This window comes from Schistocerca americana, chromosome 1, assembly GCF_021461395.2.
Source record: "Schistocerca americana isolate TAMUIC-IGC-003095 chromosome 1, iqSchAmer2.1, whole genome shotgun sequence".
NCBI classification, from domain to species: Eukaryota; Metazoa; Arthropoda; class Insecta; order Orthoptera; family Acrididae; genus Schistocerca; species Schistocerca americana.
In genome coordinates this window covers 337527662-337546296 of record NC_060119.1, presented here as the reverse complement: position 1 = coordinate 337546296, position 18635 = coordinate 337527662, and the positions used below count along the sequence as shown (strand labels likewise).

Sequence of the window (18635 nt, the reverse complement as noted above, 5' to 3'; positions counted from 1 at the left end):
AGCGGAAGAAGTACGCTGTATGTCTTTACGAATCGAAGGCTATTTGATGACGTTTGGAAGACTTGCGACCAAATAACGTGGGACGAATGCGTACGGAATTTCTAAAATCACTGGATGAAATGGGAAGAAATTACTGAAATGGATGAGTAGAACCAAAGAGAGTATAGACATACCATCATACTTTCAGGAAAAACACTATTCACATAATTCTGAAGATAGAAAACGTAAATAAGTGTGAGAACTATAGCACAGTTACCTTAACAGCCCACGTGTCAAAGTTGCTAAAAGGAATAATGTGCAGAAGAATGGAAATGAAAATTCAGGTTCAGTTAGATGACGATCACTTTTGATTTCGGAAAGGCGAAGACACCAGGCAAGGAGTACTGACGTTGCCACTCTTAATGAAAGAAACACTTGAAAAAATAAAGAAATAAATAAAAGTAAAAGTAAAATAAAATGACTGTCGACCTATAAAAATCTTTCGACAATGTGTAACTGAGAGAGATGTTCGAAAATTTTGAGCGGAGTAAGTATAAAAAACAGGAAAATATGGATAATATACGTGAAACATGTACAATAAGGAAAAATAAGCTTGGAAGACGAAGAACGAAATACTCCGATTGAAAAGGGCAGGACAGGAGAGAGACCGCAATACAGCCGGCAAATAACTAAGGATGTAGGATCCAAGTGGTACTCTGAAATGAGGTTGACAAAAGAGAGGAATTCGTGGCTGGCCTCATCCAACCAGTCGGAAGACAGATGACTAAAAATAAACATAAAGCAGTAGTGCATTAGTACAATTGTAGGAAAATTGTAATCGATGAACATAAATTGGAGCATCCTTGTTTCCTACAAAGGTAGTGGTCTCATAATAATGTTACCCTGTAGGAATGTGGTCGTCTCTTACCATCAGCGATTGTAATTTGATAAACACTGTAGTTCAAAACTACCGAGAGCTTATGATGAAATAAGCGTTTATTAGCTACAATCTTGTATCAACCGTTCAACGTGGGGTAGCAACGAAGAAACATGTGACATACATATGAATGTCTGACTATCAATGCAACAACTTTTGCTTAACATTCTCACGAAAAATATCATAAGATAAAGCAAACGAGTCACACAGGGTACTTAGAGCAGTGGTAACGTTCTTACTGTGTCATTGAACCTAGGACACAAAGACGGGGGTGATATATGTCAACTAAATATTTTAGTTTAATATGATGAAGTGCTACCTATCATCATTAAAAAAATAGGAATACATTAATGCAGTCGCATTAAAAATGTTAGTATAACCGAGTAATCTTCGTACACAACCAATTCCCAGTGATCTTGTGTCATATTTGCATACATACGTAAAAAGCAATGAAGGGCGCATCGTTAGTCTGCAGAGTGCACTATACATAGGGCTGAAGTTGAATATTAACGAGTTGTATGGTTCCAGCTGCATACACTTTAACAGACTCGGTATTAGACCTATATTTTATGAGGAAACTATTCCATTTGTTCAAGGATTTCACAAGGAACTGCGCTTGGATGTGGAAAGAACTCGAAGATCTACATGTGATGTATGTAATTTAGGTGCAATACAATGAAATTATTTAACAGTATGGTACTGAAGGGCTAATTCTCATTATAAATTATATTAAAAAATTAAATTCGAGAGTCTCCGTGAAGATATTCTTCAGTGGCGTTAAAGGAACTGCCCAACGTAAAACTTATTCAATTCAGTCTTAAACTGCACCACAATATCAGTATGAAAATGAAAGACCCAGAATGGAACCTTGTGGTACACCCCTTCTGATGGCTTGAAATCCTGAGTGAAAAACTTTATATGATACACCATGCTTCCTGTTACTCACATAAGATCAAAACCGCGAACCAGCTGTTCCTATTATTCCTAACATTTTATCTTCCTGAGTCAAAAATTTGGTTATAACGAGGTCACAGCCGTGATAAACTTTTGGGAAGAAAGAGGTTGCTACACCTGCTGTTCTATGTTTCTGTTTTATTTTTATTCTGAGTACTGCAGCTATTCAGCTGCTTGTGTATACTAAAGTAAAATGTTTCATCCGTCAGCTGTGGGCCCTGGAAACCCTTAACCTAAGTAGTTAACGAGTTGAGTGTTTTACTTGAGAATGTTTACACAGGCGTTACGACGTTGCAAATAAAATAAAAGTAAAATGGAAATAGACACAACCTGATGTCGAAAACCTAAACCTTCCCGAGTCCTTGTGCGCCACTGCTTGTGCTGAGCCGCCCTCTGCCTTTTCTGCCTGCAGACTGGACGAGAAGCTGCGCGTGCGCCTCACAGACAACGCGCTGTCGCGGGACCTGTTCCCCACGGACTACTACTGCCTCGGAGACAACGAGAACCGTCCTATCAAGTGGCTCGCTATTGAGAGTCTCGTGCACAAGCAGTTCAGCGCCGCCTCCGACGTGGTATGTACCACCAAGTAAATTTTGTGTTTTGGATATTAATTGTAGCCTACACAACAAAGTTACTGACATTCGTTCCACATTGAGGAAGCGAATATATCAGATGTAGTAAATCCCAATAATAATAATAATAAGAGAAGGATTTGGGGCGAAAATCTATTTTGTTCGGCTTCATTCACACCGGTGAGAAGACGGGGGCTACAGAGTGATGTGGCGACGGTTATTGTAGGAAAGCGGGACAGGACAGAAACGATTCGCAAACAAGTGAACACAGCAAACAGAAGATTTACTTAACTTGTATTCCTCCAAGCGATCGAAGACTCATTACAAATAATGCAGCAAGAAGTAAGTACAGCTCTCAGTGCCAACGAGGATGGGGCTTTCTGACCTAGAGCACAAATGATGATGTTGGAGCCGCTGCTGGGCATTGTCTGTGTAGCAATACGAAGTAAATAGGCTCCTAGTGCGAATGGAGTGTGTAGCCGCCCGCTGATCTAAAATGCCGCAACGGAGGGCGCTTGTAGTCCAGAACCACTGGAGGTGTGGTTCAGTCGGCGTGCAGCTTTGCGTCTGCCAGACCAGTTAAAGCACAGAATCGACCAAAATTTACCAGGAAGCAGCGGATGCCAAATGCAACACTTAGGACCAACGAACTTACTCCGCAAACAGTGTCGAACGCCGGGTAGTGCGTGTATCTAACATTGCAGGGGAAACTCAGAAAGTAATGCCTCAGATTACTTTTTTCTCCTTCATTAAAGCGGTAGTGTACAAACTGGTGTACCACCACAAACCTCCCTCTACTCTCCACTACAGCAACAGCGTCCTACATCAATGGCTGGCCGCAGTGTATAAGTTTAGAAAATTTCTGACATTCACGCACGTATGCGAGTGCATTCTGTGACTTAATTCCATTCTACAATCACATAGGCTGAAGAAGATATGTTGACAGGGTACAATCGTTAGATGATGCGATCGTCGCTGTAGAGAAAATGAAGCGCAAACAAAGGTGGCGGGTCTGCGGGCGACAAGGGGCCGCAGAGGCTTTACGTAAGCGTGTCGACCGAACTATTCGTGACGACCGCTCGATAACAACAGATGTATTGTGTCACGAATTAGCTGACTGTAAAGGCAGTGCGACAAGCCAGTAACGAAAACGTGGGCTACTCCAAGATTTATACACGCTGGGCACCAAAAATGTTGACCGTCCTGAATTGCATCAAATCATTCTTCTTTCTCTTCGGCCCACTCAAAGATACTCTTCGGAGGCATCACTCTGAAGATGTGGAGACGCTGAAAAATTCCGTACGCCAGTGGCTGAGGTAGCAGCGCACAGATACACGTGCTCTTGAGTCAAGCTGGAAAACAACTGTGAACAAAAAAAAATGATTATATAGAAAAACGACGAATTAATCGCAGGTATCGTAGCTTTCATCCTATGGACAAGACATTTAATTTTCTTGTAAAATGAAAATAAAAAAAAGGAGACATCGCTTTGTGGTTAAGCCTCGAACGTGCCGCTGCCAGTACCAGTTAGACTAAAGAGCTCAGTTACTGCCTAAATTAGTTTGAGGAAATAGTTTAGGCTGAACTGTCGAAGCTAGGCTTGCTTTAAAATCATACCTACCGATGGTTTCGTTAGACGTGGATTTCCTTATGTTTAACAGGCAAAGCTCAACGCTAGAGATGTATTATTCAATTTCTCAGATAAGTCCACAGGACAATTCTTTTTCATCTTCTTAAATGATCGCACTGATCAGTATAGCACTATAGATAGTGTATTACTGGTATTTCGTGATCTGATGGTCCTCCACCACCGTTGTAAATAGTGGGTGTATGTGTAGAACGCAACACGTCCTATCATTCTGTCCTCTACACGTATGGCTACTTTCCATATAGAAGACAAATTGACGCAAGTACTTGACAGAATGTCTAGAGGGAGATACTCTGTTTGGACGTGCCCGTGGCCACACCGAGAATGAAATTGTCAGGTTTTTTGGCTTATGAACGCTGTCTGTTTAACGTGCCTACAAGGAAAGTTCTACGTTTCCCAACCACGGTAACACAACATAAGATCTGTGCTCGTAAAAAGATCCTAACCGACAGCGATCGGGGATGACTTTGTCAATGATATTTTTTGCAGTTCGGCTGGGATTACTGCGGTTACTAAGTGCCGGTCAATCTCAACAAATTTACAAAGAAACAATGCGAAAGAAAACTGCACGCAGTGGATATTTGGAATAGGGACTCTCGGAAAGGGCCATTTCTCACAGCGGCAAACAAATCCGCTCGTCGTCAATGGTCAAAACGATACTGAAACTGCACAGTGGCGGACTTAGGGCGCGTTTGTGTGCTCCGACAAGAAGCCATTACTGACTCTCTTCAAAAGATGCAAATTGTCAAGTACAACGGCGGCATGTGAGACGTGTAATCCACTGTATGTGTGTGTTCAGAACTCCTTCATAGCATAACTTGGCTCCACTCACTGAGGTTATTTTGAACAAGAGCCAGGATGTTTATTTCAACATTCTCGGAGACCAAGTGTTAACATCCGCCATGGACAGTATGCCATGATACTCCCATCTTCGATGACACAACAGCCGTGTTAACAGAAACGCATGCAGACATTCCTGCTTTGACGAACTCTCAGGCATAGATTTAGCGTCTCTGTGCATAATGCGTAGATCGCCACTTTGTATAATGCCTTAAGCACCTCGAAATACACTGCTCAAAATAATTAGGGGTTCATGATTTTGAAGGTCGGGCATAATCTGTTGAGCAATAATTGAGGACTCGGTATGTTGCTCTAAAGAATTAGAGGACACCATTTTGAGAGTCTGCCATACTCCACTTGGCAATAATTGAGGACGAAGTACGTTACCAAATTACACCTTCCTCTTTCAAACCTTAAGTACACAACAAATCATTGTTACATCCTCTCTTATTTACAGAAATATCCGGCAGGTGTCTAAAACAAGTGGAAACAATCGTTCATGCAGTCGTCCTGGGCACTCGTCGTTTGACTCTGAGTGCTTGAATAACATGTGTGCTCTCCGTGAGCTTTTATAAAGGCCTGGCGCCTGCGTTGCATGTTTCTTGTAAATCTGCGCACGACACCCTGTAGCATCTCTTTCTGTCCTAAATTATTCTTGAGAGTTCTTGCAGAGTCTGTGGTAGAACAGTGCGGACACGAACACGTCTGTCAACCCTGTGACACTCATACTCGTTGAGGTCTAGGTCGGACTCACTGGTGGCCATTCCATTACTCCTATATCCATTCTTCGCGAGACATCCCTGGCGTCGCCCAGCGCGGGGTCCCTATTATCGTGTGTCAGAAGGAAGTCATGGCCATCAACGCGTGCGTAGCCAGTACATGGTCCAACAGGATCTGTTAGATGTACCTATACGTCCATCTTTTCAGAGATTGTTGCGGAGCTTGGCTGTTCGCTAAAGGATGTCAAATCAAACATCTTTATCTCGTCTACTTTCCAAACTTATTTTATTTCAATACCAGTTTCGGCGATTTACTACGCCATCTTCAAGCCCCTGACCGACTTTTAGAAAGATTCCACCACCGTCCTGGCCCCTGTTTTGCCCAGAACCGTGGTGGAAACTTCCTACAAGTCGGTCAGGGGCTTGAAGATGGCGTAGCAAATCTCTGAAACTGGTAGTCAAATGAAATAAATTTGGAAATTAGACGACTGAAAGGTGCTTGATTTCACATCCTGTTAGATGTGCTGCCTGGCGGTAGGGCTATCAGAGACAATGACAAGATTCGTAATGGTCACAACTGATGCTTCCCCACACCATGACAGAAGGTTGACCGAATCTGTCCGCGCACCTGGGTCTCTCCACAAATGAACACGGGCATCACCTTATGTCAGAGGAAATCCTCTGTAAATAAAACGTTTCGCCACTGACGAAGGTACCAGTTGGCTTGGGAACAGCAGAGCTTAATGTGGGCTGTGAGATGTTATCGTGTCAAGCGGGCTACTCGAACAGGAGTCTGGGTCGTAACGTCCTTTCCCGTAACCTGTTCCTTACAGTCTGATCGGACACACAGATTCCAGTGGTCCTTAAGAGATCGTCTTTCAGTGCTGTGCCATTAGCAACGCGAGGTCTCAGTGCTTGGATGGCTAGATATAGGTCTTCACGTGGGGTCTGCAATGTGTTGGCGATCTCGTCCAACGCGCCTTGTGCACTGACCCTGTCTCTCTGTACCGTGTCCACAATCTAAACAGATGGAGAGACAATGGCATCTGCAATAACACGACGGAAAGTGCTTCCTTCTTCGATCAAACAGAATTCCCTTGAAACCTTCACTGCAGCAGAGTGTCGCATTGCACATGCTTGGTTGCATGCAAAGTCCACAAATGACAACTGCTGTCTTCGTACGTCACTAGAGTCACCCGTACTCAATTTCTTTTGAGGTATCACCTGATACTGTAAAGCATATCACAGCCGGTAGATGGCGAATAACTAGATGTTGCATGCACCGAAAGCGAATTTCTCAAGCTATGCTGTAAGATCATAGTCTCTCCTAAGACTCATCAGGCGCGTTTTATCTGGTGTTTCAGTAGATATTTGCAATTTCATTTTTGTTTTGCGTAGATGGAGCCAACCCAACATACAATGGTGATCGTGCCTTTGATAGAATGCCCAGTATCGACGGAAAGCACCAGTTTGTTTCCCACTGCAAACAAAATTATTGTTTAAGCGGAATTTTAAGTGTCCATTCGATAGAGCAGTCCCAGATTAGTGCGAAATTTTTGTTATCGATATGTATTCAGAGGGGCAGTAAAACACGAAGAATAGACATTACTCCAGCAGCGACAACACTTCCCGGGCCCGAGTGTACTGCTACGGCCACGATAGAGCGCTGCTGGATTGCTGTTCATTATTCGTGTTTTACTATCTCTGTTAATACATAGCGATGCACTAGAGTAATCTGTGGCAGTTGTATTGAATAGGCACGCGTAATTCCGCTTTAAAAATTATGTTGTTTATAGTGGAAACAAACCGTCGCTTTTCGTCGACACTCGGTGTCATGAAAGAGTTGAAGAACAGTATTTGTTTGTGATGATTCCAGTTGCACAATGCAAAAACGAAACTACAAATATCTGCTGAAACATCAGAGAAATTCGCCTGACGACTCTTGGCAGCTAAAAAACTATGATCACTGCTATTGTAAGATCTAATAATTCTTTGTGGTGTAGCGGCACGTGACATGATAATAAACGTATATAAAAGGGGGAGGGACGAATGAGTTATAACTGTAGCAACACTTATCTGTATAAAGTCATCAGTCTTCTGATTGGTTTGACACGGCCAATATGTTGGTCTCATAGTAGCACTTGCGCCCCACGTCTACAGTTACTCATTAGATATATTCCACTCTCTGATTTCCTCTACAGCTCTTACACCTTTACCTCATTCACATCCCTCTAGTACGACGGATAGCGTTACATATGTCCTATCATCATGTGCCAACCTACTGTCAATGTTTTCCCAAATTTCCTTTCGTCGCCAATTCTCACTGCTTATCTTAAACGCCGACATAATTTTCTGTATCCTTTGCAGCACCACATCTGAAACGCTTGGACTGTCTTCCGTTCCGTTTTTGTCATAGACCCTTTTCCGCTACCATACAATTCTATGTTCCCGATTTACATACGTAGAAATTTTTTCCTCAAGTTAAGGCCCAGTGACGATACGAGCGACGGGTGTAAAGATCCACAGCACTAGCAACTTTGACAAGAGGCAGATGGTTACAGCCCGTCAGCTGCGAACAACCATCTTGGGAAAAACAACGCAGGTCTACTGTTAACTTGCTTTTGTAGTGAAGCATACGGAAAGTGGTTAAGGACGGTGAAACGGCGAGTAGACGACGAGGTTTGGGGCATCCAGCCTCATCACAAAACGTGCGATTGGGAGCCTTGTCCGCCGATTAACCCTTCGGTTCACGTGTGAACGACACCCGATATCCACATGATTTTCCTACTCTAATTTCATCTGACTGGGCCGGATGAGTTCGAGCCATTTTCATCCGTCAGCTTCAGCCATCACAGGTTTTCAGTTACGCGAGTTGCACTCTTAATGAAACATTACTATAGCCTGGAGGACACTCTTCAATCACGCGAGCACTACTGCTACAGTGTGAGACAAAGTAAGTGTATGTTACTTTATTGTTTTCCTAGATTGGATAGAACTTTCATGTGCGTAGTTTTAGGCTCATCGAAACCAATTACAGTTAATCTGCTTTTTGCCTAGAATACTTACCTAAGAAAAGGACACATTCTCTTTAATTTGTTTGTGGAATCAATGTCAATGTTGGTAAAATACCTAGGACTGAGTGTAGCAGAGATCCTGATGCATTACTGAATCGTTCCATGAGCTGAGCGACGAAGATCCCGACAGTGATACAGCTGACTCTGAGAACAAGGACTGTGTACATGAAAGCGCTCATGATTTAGGAAAGGAACAAGACATAGCGGAAAATTATGATTTTGAATCACAGGAAGAAGTAATTAAAGAGGACGTATTTCTTTTAGGGAAAGATGGAGTAGCTAAATGGAGGAAAAATAAATAACCTTCCAGTGATAGAGTAAGAGCTTGTAATATTATTACGTTTTCACCTGGACTCCAAAAATGAAGCTCGTATAACTAAGATAGAAATAGTTATTACGGAGTTTTATTGAACTGTAATATAATACTCATTATTACATCATGTACGTAGTAACATTTACATCAATGAAGTTCATGGCTATTCTTGCAGAGAAAGGGATGCTAAAGAAACAGATTTTATACAGATCGATGCTTTCATTGGTTTGTAGTATCTGTGTGGATCCCTGAGATGTTCGATAAAGAGTTAAAGAAAGTTGTGTGATAACTCAAAGGGCAACGTACTTGAATTGTGCTACTTATGCTTAGTGAAATCCGAGTCAGTTTGCACTTGTGTTTTCTGAGGTTTGACAGTATCACTGATGGAAGTGTTCGCAGGGAGAATGACAACTTGGCAGCTCTCAGAGAGACACTGGAGCTATTTACGAACAATTCCCGAAAATATTTATCAGCAAGAGAGTATCGTATTTGTGTATTGTATTTAGATTTAAATAAAACACTGCTAATATAATTCATACACACCGTTCAGAATGTCCAAATACAACGTTTATGTTTTGCATAACATCTATCACAGCGCGAGTGACTGTGTCATGAATTATCGCTCGAGTAATGGAGGGTTAAAGTAGGAAAAGCAGCGATGTCTGGTGGATTTGACACCTGAGTACAATCATAGTGAAGGCGCAATTCTTTCGAAGCACGCAGGTCAGCGTGCTTTGTTGAACATGGGGTTCTGCTACAGATCACCCCTGCATGTTACCATGCTGACCGACGACAGTTGCAAAGGGCACATCATCATCGGCATTAGACCATGGATCAGTGGCGATTAGTCCTTTGGTGAGATGAATCACGTTTTTTGTTACACCAGATCAATCGTCGTGACCGGATTCACCATCATACAGCCAAACGGTTTCTCGAAATTTGCACCGTGCTACTGACGCAGGCCGGTGGAACATGTTATGCTATGGGGGACATTCACCTGAGCTTTCGTGTGGCTTGTAGGAAAAAAATTCCATCGTCACAGCTGTGGATTACGTGAATGTTATTGAGGGCTACCTACCTCTCTTCTTGCTTGTCTTCCTTCAAGGCGATAGCATCTTACAGCAGTCTGTATCATAAGGCCATAATCGACCTGCAGTAGTTGGAGAAGGTTGATAGTAAACTCGCGTTGATGTGTTGGCTACAAAATTTTCCGACCAGGACCCGATGTTACCCAGCTGCGACCCTATAAGGTGCCAGCCTCCCGCAGACAAACCACCATACCATAATTTGTTGAGTGTCCCGTGCATTGACATGTGCTCAACATAGATGCGGAATACAATCAGGTACTCGTCGAATCCATGCCACGAAGTATCACTATTGCCTTGCTTTCCAATGGTGGACCGATATGCCATTGAGCCGAAGCTCTAGTCAAGAGGGACGAAAAATGGGTGAAGTTTGGAATTTTTTTTTGTTCAAGGAATGGTTTTTATTAAAATAGGGGTTTTACCACTTTAACAGCCTTACATTCACGAGTGAAAAAAATATTTTTGGGACAACAAATTAAAAACGGCGGCTGTCGCCTTTGCCAAAGTATACGCCTCGCGACGCGTTAGTTTGCGTGAAGCGTTGTATAGACTAGTTTCTGTTTCTGAAAGCCATAAAATAGACCTGTATTAAATTAGAATAAATTTTGGATGGGAGGCATCACATTGAGTTTTAGAAACAAACCTCAAAAAATTAAAATGGCCTCTATGTGAAAAACGTGTTTTTTTCACATGTTTCTCTAATTTAGATTCATTAATTAATATATTTAAATTTCTAATAAAAAAGCTGTCACTAAGACCCCCTACGCGTTAGTATCTTTCACTTAAGTAACAAATCAAGTGAACGGATTACTCTGTCGAGTTTCTATAGAGCTTCGAGCGCTGGAAAATGATGTTTCGAAAAAAAACGTGTTTGAAATTTGGGTAATAAAAATAATATTGTTTCAAAACTTAGGGTTAATTTGCGATCCCAGAATCATAGAGGCATACTTCCTAGTTCTCTCAATTGCTCTTGTTGGGAATTTGGTGCAATATTTTTTTAATCCAGGCTGTATTAACGAACTGAGACAGTCCATGCTTCCTGGCGGCCATACGTTTCCTGTCAAATAACTCCGCGAAGTTTTCGCTGTTTGTCCCTATGACTATTACTAACAAGTTAATGTTCTTCGTAATACATGAATAACTTTCATTGACTATACCGGCAGCAGTATAAGGAGTTATTGCAACAGTTTTTGCACCACAAGGGAGAAGTTTCAGCACCGGTTTCCAAATGCGTGCGCTTAAGGTCTCGTTGTCATTTTGCATACTGGCAGAGGTGCAGCTTTTAAGCAGATTTTCATTGGACAGAAATCCGTATACAGGCCGAATCTTTTCTTGAACTAGTTCATCGAGCGCCTACAGCTGTTTGTATTTGGATCGGCGTACGGTTCCAGTCAACCTTCTGTAGCTTCTAAAACACTTGCACAACAAAAAATTCTTTTACAGGCGATCTTTATGGATGCAAATTATGTAAAAGAAGAAACGCAGTTCTTTCAACAGTCTTGGCCGAAACCTCCCATTAAGCAGATGGTCATAATGTTTTGTCTCAGTAGTAGGATACGTGTTGCATAGGGATAATGTAGTTTCGCAAGTTAGAATAACTTTCTGTATCTGTCAACTGCTGTAGCTTGGGATAAGTCGATCTACTTGTCAATAAATTACTATTGTAAGTATTTATACAGTAAAATTCTGTTTCAATTGCCAGTAATTTTCTTAATTTATTCCACGACCGGTTTCTGGGCTTAAAGCTTCATCCTCAGATGCTACTAAATAATTACGAAAACAGAAATGTGTGATGATCACAACAGTCAATCACTGGGGATCACACCCACGTTCAACAAACGTTAGTCGTACTGTCCAGGTAGGGATTGTGGTTGCAGGTCCTACGCTCCCATTCGTTTGTTGAACGTGGATTTAATCCACAATGATTGACTGGCTCGACGTCCGTTCATTTATGTTGTCACAACTATTTCGTGGCACCTGAAGATGAAGCTTTAAGCTCCGAAACCGGTCGTGGAATAAATTAAGGAAGTTACTAGCAACTGAAACGCATTTTTACTCTATAAGTGCGTTCCTCAGTTGCGAATGTTCATATGTTCAAACTGCGTCCAGCCTAACTAGGAGTGGTTCACAAAGTGGGAAAACCAGTTCTGTGCCCTCACAGCGTTTTTTGTTGTTGTTGCTGCTGCAGTGGGCGTTCGGCGTGCTTCTGTGGGAGCTGACGACGCTGGGCCAGCAGCCGTACGTGGAGGTGGACCCCTTCGAGATGAGCGCCTACCTGCGGGACGGCTACCGCCTGTCGCAGCCGCTCAACTGTCCGGACGAGCTGTGAGTGGCCCCTCACCTCTACCTACACCCGACTTACTTCTGTCTTGGGCTGTCAGCGTTTAATACCCAGTTTAGAAATCTTCAAAGGATAACCACGAACTTCAAAGCAGGAGGATCGATTAAAAGACAGCATTAGCGCTCGTGGAGGTACCTTAGTCATATGTATATGCAAATTGTCTAAAGAGCGCAATCCAGATAACGAATTTATTTATTTTCAATGACCATTTTGAGCCAGCACGGCATTCTTCTGATTTAAAAACTCTTTGCAACAACTATTGACGACAAGTAACAGTTTGTGCGATTAGTTTTTAAATCTAAAGGTGGCATATACTGGCTCAAACCAGCCAGGGAAAACGAATAAATTTGTTATCTAGACACTGTTATTCAGACAAAGGGGAGGGGGGGGGGATTTCTGACAAACAGCTGAGTACTTAAAATCTTATTTTTCTCAGGTGATTAGAGCCGTATGTGAAAGTTATATTCCTTAACAGGTTTCCTGCATTATACCCTCTCCCGTTTGATACTTTTCCGTCATCTGAGTCTTTATTTCCTTTTCCACGTTGTCTATCCATCGCATTCATTATATTCATCTCTGTGTGTCTCCAATTGCCCTACGTTCATAAATCTTTTCTGTTCTATAAGAAAACTGTTTTAGAACATGTCTAAACCAAGTTATTCTCTTACTTTTTTTTAATTGAACTTCCAATATCAGCTCCTGGTGTAAGGTGACCCAACTCACCATTTGTTCTACACCGCCAGGTATCATTACTATCATTAAAAGGCCCATACACTTACCTGTCCACATCAATATTAAGTACTCTCATGTTGTTCGTTCATTTTGATAATATATCTAAAACTACTCATATGTACTCCTGATACTATTTGCCCCTAAATAAAAATAAGACACAGCAAGTTGTTAACAGCACCTTACTGCAGTTTTATCATGCATATCAATGCTGGTAAAAATCTCTCGAGCTTCCAACAGCGTCATGTGGTTTAAAATCCAAGAGCGGAGTACTGTTAGGCCATCGTCAAGTTGTGACACGTTACAATGGCGAAGGAGGACTCGGCCGTGAGCGCGTACATTTTAAAAAATATGACGCGGTTGTAAGCTCGAGAGAATTTTACCAGTACATATAGCTGTGGAACCATGCACTGGTATATGGTAATACTGTTTTAGTGTTCCTATAGTAACGTTAAGACAGCTATTACTTTTTTTTATAACGGAGGCTGATGTATTTTACTCTGGCAGGAAATATATGCTTTGTAGAATATACACGTGAAATTGCCACTTTTTACCACACGGGGCCTTGAGTCTACACACAAACTATTCGTGTGTGTAGATGTAAACTGATCCGTCAAGCTAGGGCTGCTTTGACATTGCCCGCGGCCCGTAACACTTGAACTTCTGGGCCTCTAGTCAGAAATATGTGCTCACAATTCTTACGCGTATTATTACATATTGTGTGAGAATTCGCCGTGTACTGAAGTTTTCGGTCATTATTTTGAAGCATCTACAGGCACAAGTCACTTCTATTTTTGAACCATTATCCGACCAAAATCATTCAAGATAAGAGCATAAAACTAACTGACCATCACAGTTGATTTTTGGTAGCTCCATTCACTTAGCATGAAGGAAACTTCTATTCAACGAAATGAATAGTTAGATGTCACTCTGTGTCTTGTGCCCCTAGTTGTTAACTTCCTCAGGTGACAGTGCAGTAACGTGTCAAGTCTGGAACATTGTGGGGGCAAGTGTTGATCCCATTGCTCGAATTACAGGTAAATAGAACTGACGGTTGCTGGCCGTTTTACACTCTGACTTACCGTAGACTGTCCCGAAATTGTTGCGACCATGGCAGTGTGAGGTCAGTGGAACATGTGCTATACGCAATATGTTAATACGAGTGCATTTCATGGATGGTATAGAATTTTTCACACGTTTCTCGGAAGTTCTTCTCCCAGAGGCTTCGTTAGAAGAAAGACTTAGTCCATTGGAGGGATGTGCGAGACTCACTTGGCTGAATGTTTTGTCTTTTCACGGACAATTATTGTCATTCATAAAAGTTTCTAACGCTCACAAACGAATACACTGCATTCTGTTTACGGAACTGGTCTTAGCGCTACTGAACTGTGCACTTTGGTGAATCGATGTTAAGGTCTTATATAATCTCATACTTCGTGAGAGATGGAGAATATTGTGGAAAGACAGTCTCACTCAAGCATTCTACAGTTACTTGCTGAATGAGTTTGTGATGGAAGAAGAGAACTGATGTGTTTCAAGAGGTACGTTCGCACTGCTGAGTGTGAAGAGCACTTGTGACAAAGTTACCAAGTCCAGATTCGTGCCACGGTATGGTGCACAGCCAAACTTGCTCTGAAATTTCTACCAAGAGCTTTTGATTATCACTGCTCTTGTAAAGTTATATCAAGCAAAAGGATGCTACGATTAAGGAGTTTCTGGGTTAGGTGCTTTAAGGGGGGACGTTGATGAATAACCCACACTTTTTCCATAATGCACCAAATTCACGATTTTGGAGATATGGCAATGGAATTTTGTACCACGCTTTCCATGAAAGTAACACATTTACATATAAAATCCACTGATTATATATATTCAACTTTATTTGAATTAAATTTGAAGTTTTATTTTCCAAAAATAATCTATGTTTCTTTTCCTCAGAAAGTATTCAAGAGATTTCTACAAAAAATTCTCTGTTTCATCTCTTTATATGTTGTAAGCTTCTCTCATGAGGTTTTTGGAATAGGTCAAATAGGAGAATTTTCATAATTTTTAAATTATAATTCCGCAAGTACAATTTTAAATTCATGCACAATTTCTAGCACTTTGCCCCATATCTCAGCTTGTAATCATAAGTTCATAATTCTCTTGAGACAACCTTTATTAGACTTTCAAAAACATTTGTACAAAATTTAATAATTGTAGCATTGATAGAATCTAAGGAATAGGTACATGTACTTTAAAAAACAAACTTTTCGGGAACCGCAATTTAAAGTTCAACCTAACTTTTTTCCTTATGTCAGTTCTTCAGAGGGCACCATATTTGTACTCTGAGTCGTCTTTCCCTTCAAGGCTTCTCTTCTGATTTCTTGTTATCTGTCTTCTTTCCTTTACCAGGTCTTCAACTGACGTTTCAGCTGCAGAGACGCTCTGTAAATATATTTTTCGCAGGTTGTCTTCAGTAAAATTTCCTATCTGGAAGCCCATTCCTTCTAATACGTTCATTCTCTCGACGTTCCCATCGTTAAATACAAAAACTGCATCATAAGTTGCAATTCTGACAACTACAGCAGATGCTAATGTGTGCTTAGGGCATCGTTTCCGTATGAGTGAATTTAGATACTTATTTGGATTTTGGATTTAGACATGAACACTCTTTTTAAGTAATGCAGGATCGGCCAGAAACCTGTAAGTGGGCTTGACAAGATCCAGAATACAATTTGGAAGCCTCTCCTTGTGAATGTAGGGGTTGTTATCCCTCTGAGCTGAGCTTGGAGTGGTAGGGAGGCTGCGTCACACGGTTAGTTAATTTTCAGGCACTTCAGATGCGATTTAAGCATTGAAACTTTGGGAACTTTTTGTCCATGAGTTGTACTAACAAATACAAAATAAATCGAAAATTGACATTTTTGGTCAATTTCATCAATGTCCCCCCTTAAAAACAACACGACAGAGAACTTTCGTCCGTATCCTCTATGAAATTGTGCTCCAGCGTTAATGACCCCGTGGACGACGTTCAACCCTTATCCTCCACGTTTCTTTTTTATTCTACAGATCTGGCGTTTTGCTTGATAGCAGCGATAGCAAATGTCTAATGGAACGACTCTCATGTGTATCTTCGCTCTTGTGTATTTCGCAGGTTCACTTTGATGGCGTGGTGCTGGCTGTCGAAACCTGAGGACCGCGTCACGTTCAGCCAGATGCTCTCTTGTTTGCAAGAGCTGTACACGGCGCTAGGGCAGTACATCTAAGAAGACGCCGACCGGCAGAGCTATTTTTGTAGAGTGCGGCGCCACGTGATTTGAGCGTAGAGACGGCAGAGGTGCTCGCGACATCACTACGTCGGCGTTTCATGTCATGAGTAAAACGTACTGAAGCCTGGAAATATTGCACTTGTACACATCTAATTAAATTTGCCGTAAGGAGATATTTTGTATAGGCAGCCGTTAGTCAGATAATGTGATGTTTGTGATAATTCGAACTATTTTGTATTTTTGTAGATTTTGTTATGATAATGACTATTTAAAAAAACGGAAAAATATTGAGAATGTTAGGCGATAGCCAACACACTAGACTGGACGTTCTACGTGTATGGTTTAAAGAAATGGGAGACATGTATCTAGCAGGATGACTTGTTCCATGGACTGCCCGAGAGAAATATATGGCAGACAGAAGGCTTTTTTATGAAAATATATTTATTCGAACAATTTCATTGTGTTCATATCAATGTGGTCTTTTGATTTTGTGCTGCAGCACCCATTCGAAATGTGAACATGTTTCTCACAATTACTGAATGTGCTACTCCTTTAGAAGTGGGAAGAGTCGTAATGGAAAATTAAGGATTTGAGATCAATTAAGGTCCTAGGCTAAGAACTGACTCAATATTTAAAGATGTGCCATATATTTTTGGGTGTAATTTTAAGTGAACTGTTGGAATTCGTTACGACTGTGTAATGAAAAATAATTATGTTATGGAACAGAAAGGGCCTAATTTTGTGCAATAGTTTAGTTTTATTCCCGTAAGGAGAGTCAATGGTATAGTTTATATTTAAAGAGAAATTTATTCAAATACATTTATTTCAACACAGCATGAAGTGATATTTCACAACACTGACAGACAACACTGTAACAAGATTTTTCCTTTATTTCCCTCGATGTGTCGCAAGCATGCCTGAGCTGCTCATATACTTGAAGCAACGTATCATTTTTACTGAAGAAATTAACGCAAATAACTGGAAATTCATCTTCACAGAATGAACAAGCTCTTCACCTTTCACTGTCTTTGTGTTTCGGTTTATTACTCACTCGAATTTTTCTATCAAACACTTGGATCTTTCAATATCTGGTATTTCTGTGCTTTGCGTAATATATCTGTACTAGTGGCTCAAATTTCATCCTTGGCATAAGAAAGACAACATAATTCCTCTCATACAATATTCATTGCTGCTACCTTCAGAGTTGAAGGATTTAACGCCTCTCCTTCTCCAGCAGTATCACCTACGTCTCTTTCGTTTTATAACTATTAAGCGTCCTTCCTACCAGTACTTGCAGTTTGTTTAAGGAATAACAGGGTTGTTGGTTGGAATGTATCATAAAATGTAATGTAATTACTGTAAACGTTTGTTAATCATTAATGCGGAATATTAAACATATAATTCAGAAGTTTATTGTAATGTTCGGAGTTTTTATTGCATGATATCGAAAAATTTGTGTCTGATTGTTAATGTAACTACAGCTAGACTTATTTGGTGTTATTATATCTGTGCGTAAAGTACAATGCGAAACATATGGACTTAGTTGTTCAAAGCGAAATGGCATCACATACTGAAAGTTCATTCTTGTTTGCAGTTGCAAGTCAGCACCAAAGACCCTCTATATAAAATAACCTCAACAACACCCTAAGCACTGCAGGAATGCACCTCTTCTCAATTAATGTGGAATATATCGATTTCTCTCTGTCTGTCTAGAGGCTATTTCGCTTTTAATTAGCCTATATACACGTATACTTTGGAACTATAATATTCTGATTGGTGTTCTTGTAACCGTCGTTGTATTCTTATCGCCCATTGATGTTTATTGAGATTTGTATATTGTTTTACAAATTATATACTGTATGTATGTGGACTCTCGCTGCATGTGACTACCTCTGTTGTAATATTGGTAGAATAATTTAATTTGTATGTACATCATTGTTCAGTTCAAGAAATCATGTACAATACAATTTGTAATATGTTATTACAGACATTTTACATTGTGCTAGCTTGTTCAGATCAGTTCTGTCATTCAGGCATTATCCTGTATTTCTTTGTTGTACACTTTATTTATCGTTGTTCTGAACGCTAATTGTTTCTTGTTGCAAAATTATGAGTTTATTTAAATTAAAATCAATAAACTGAAAGTTTTTATTTATTTGTTGAAGCATGTCCTTAATAAACATATATTGGATG

At 40.8% G+C, this 18635-nt stretch overlaps 1 protein-coding gene across 1 annotated transcript in view; it reads left to right on the top strand.

Moving 5' to 3' along the window:
• The window catches only part of LOC124622416 (tyrosine-protein kinase Dnt-like), a 232390-nt gene extending 214044 nt beyond the window's left edge, over positions 1-18346 (top strand). The window contains exons 10-12 of the mRNA XM_047148112.1: positions 2283-2442; positions 12310-12446; positions 16328-18346. Of these exons, the coding sequence (XP_047004068.1) occupies positions 2283-2442; positions 12310-12446; positions 16328-16439 (409 nt within the window). The 3' untranslated portion in view covers positions 16440-18346. The remainder of the gene's footprint in view (positions 1-2282; positions 2443-12309; positions 12447-16327) is intronic.
• Positions 18347-18635: the final 289 nt, after the last annotated feature.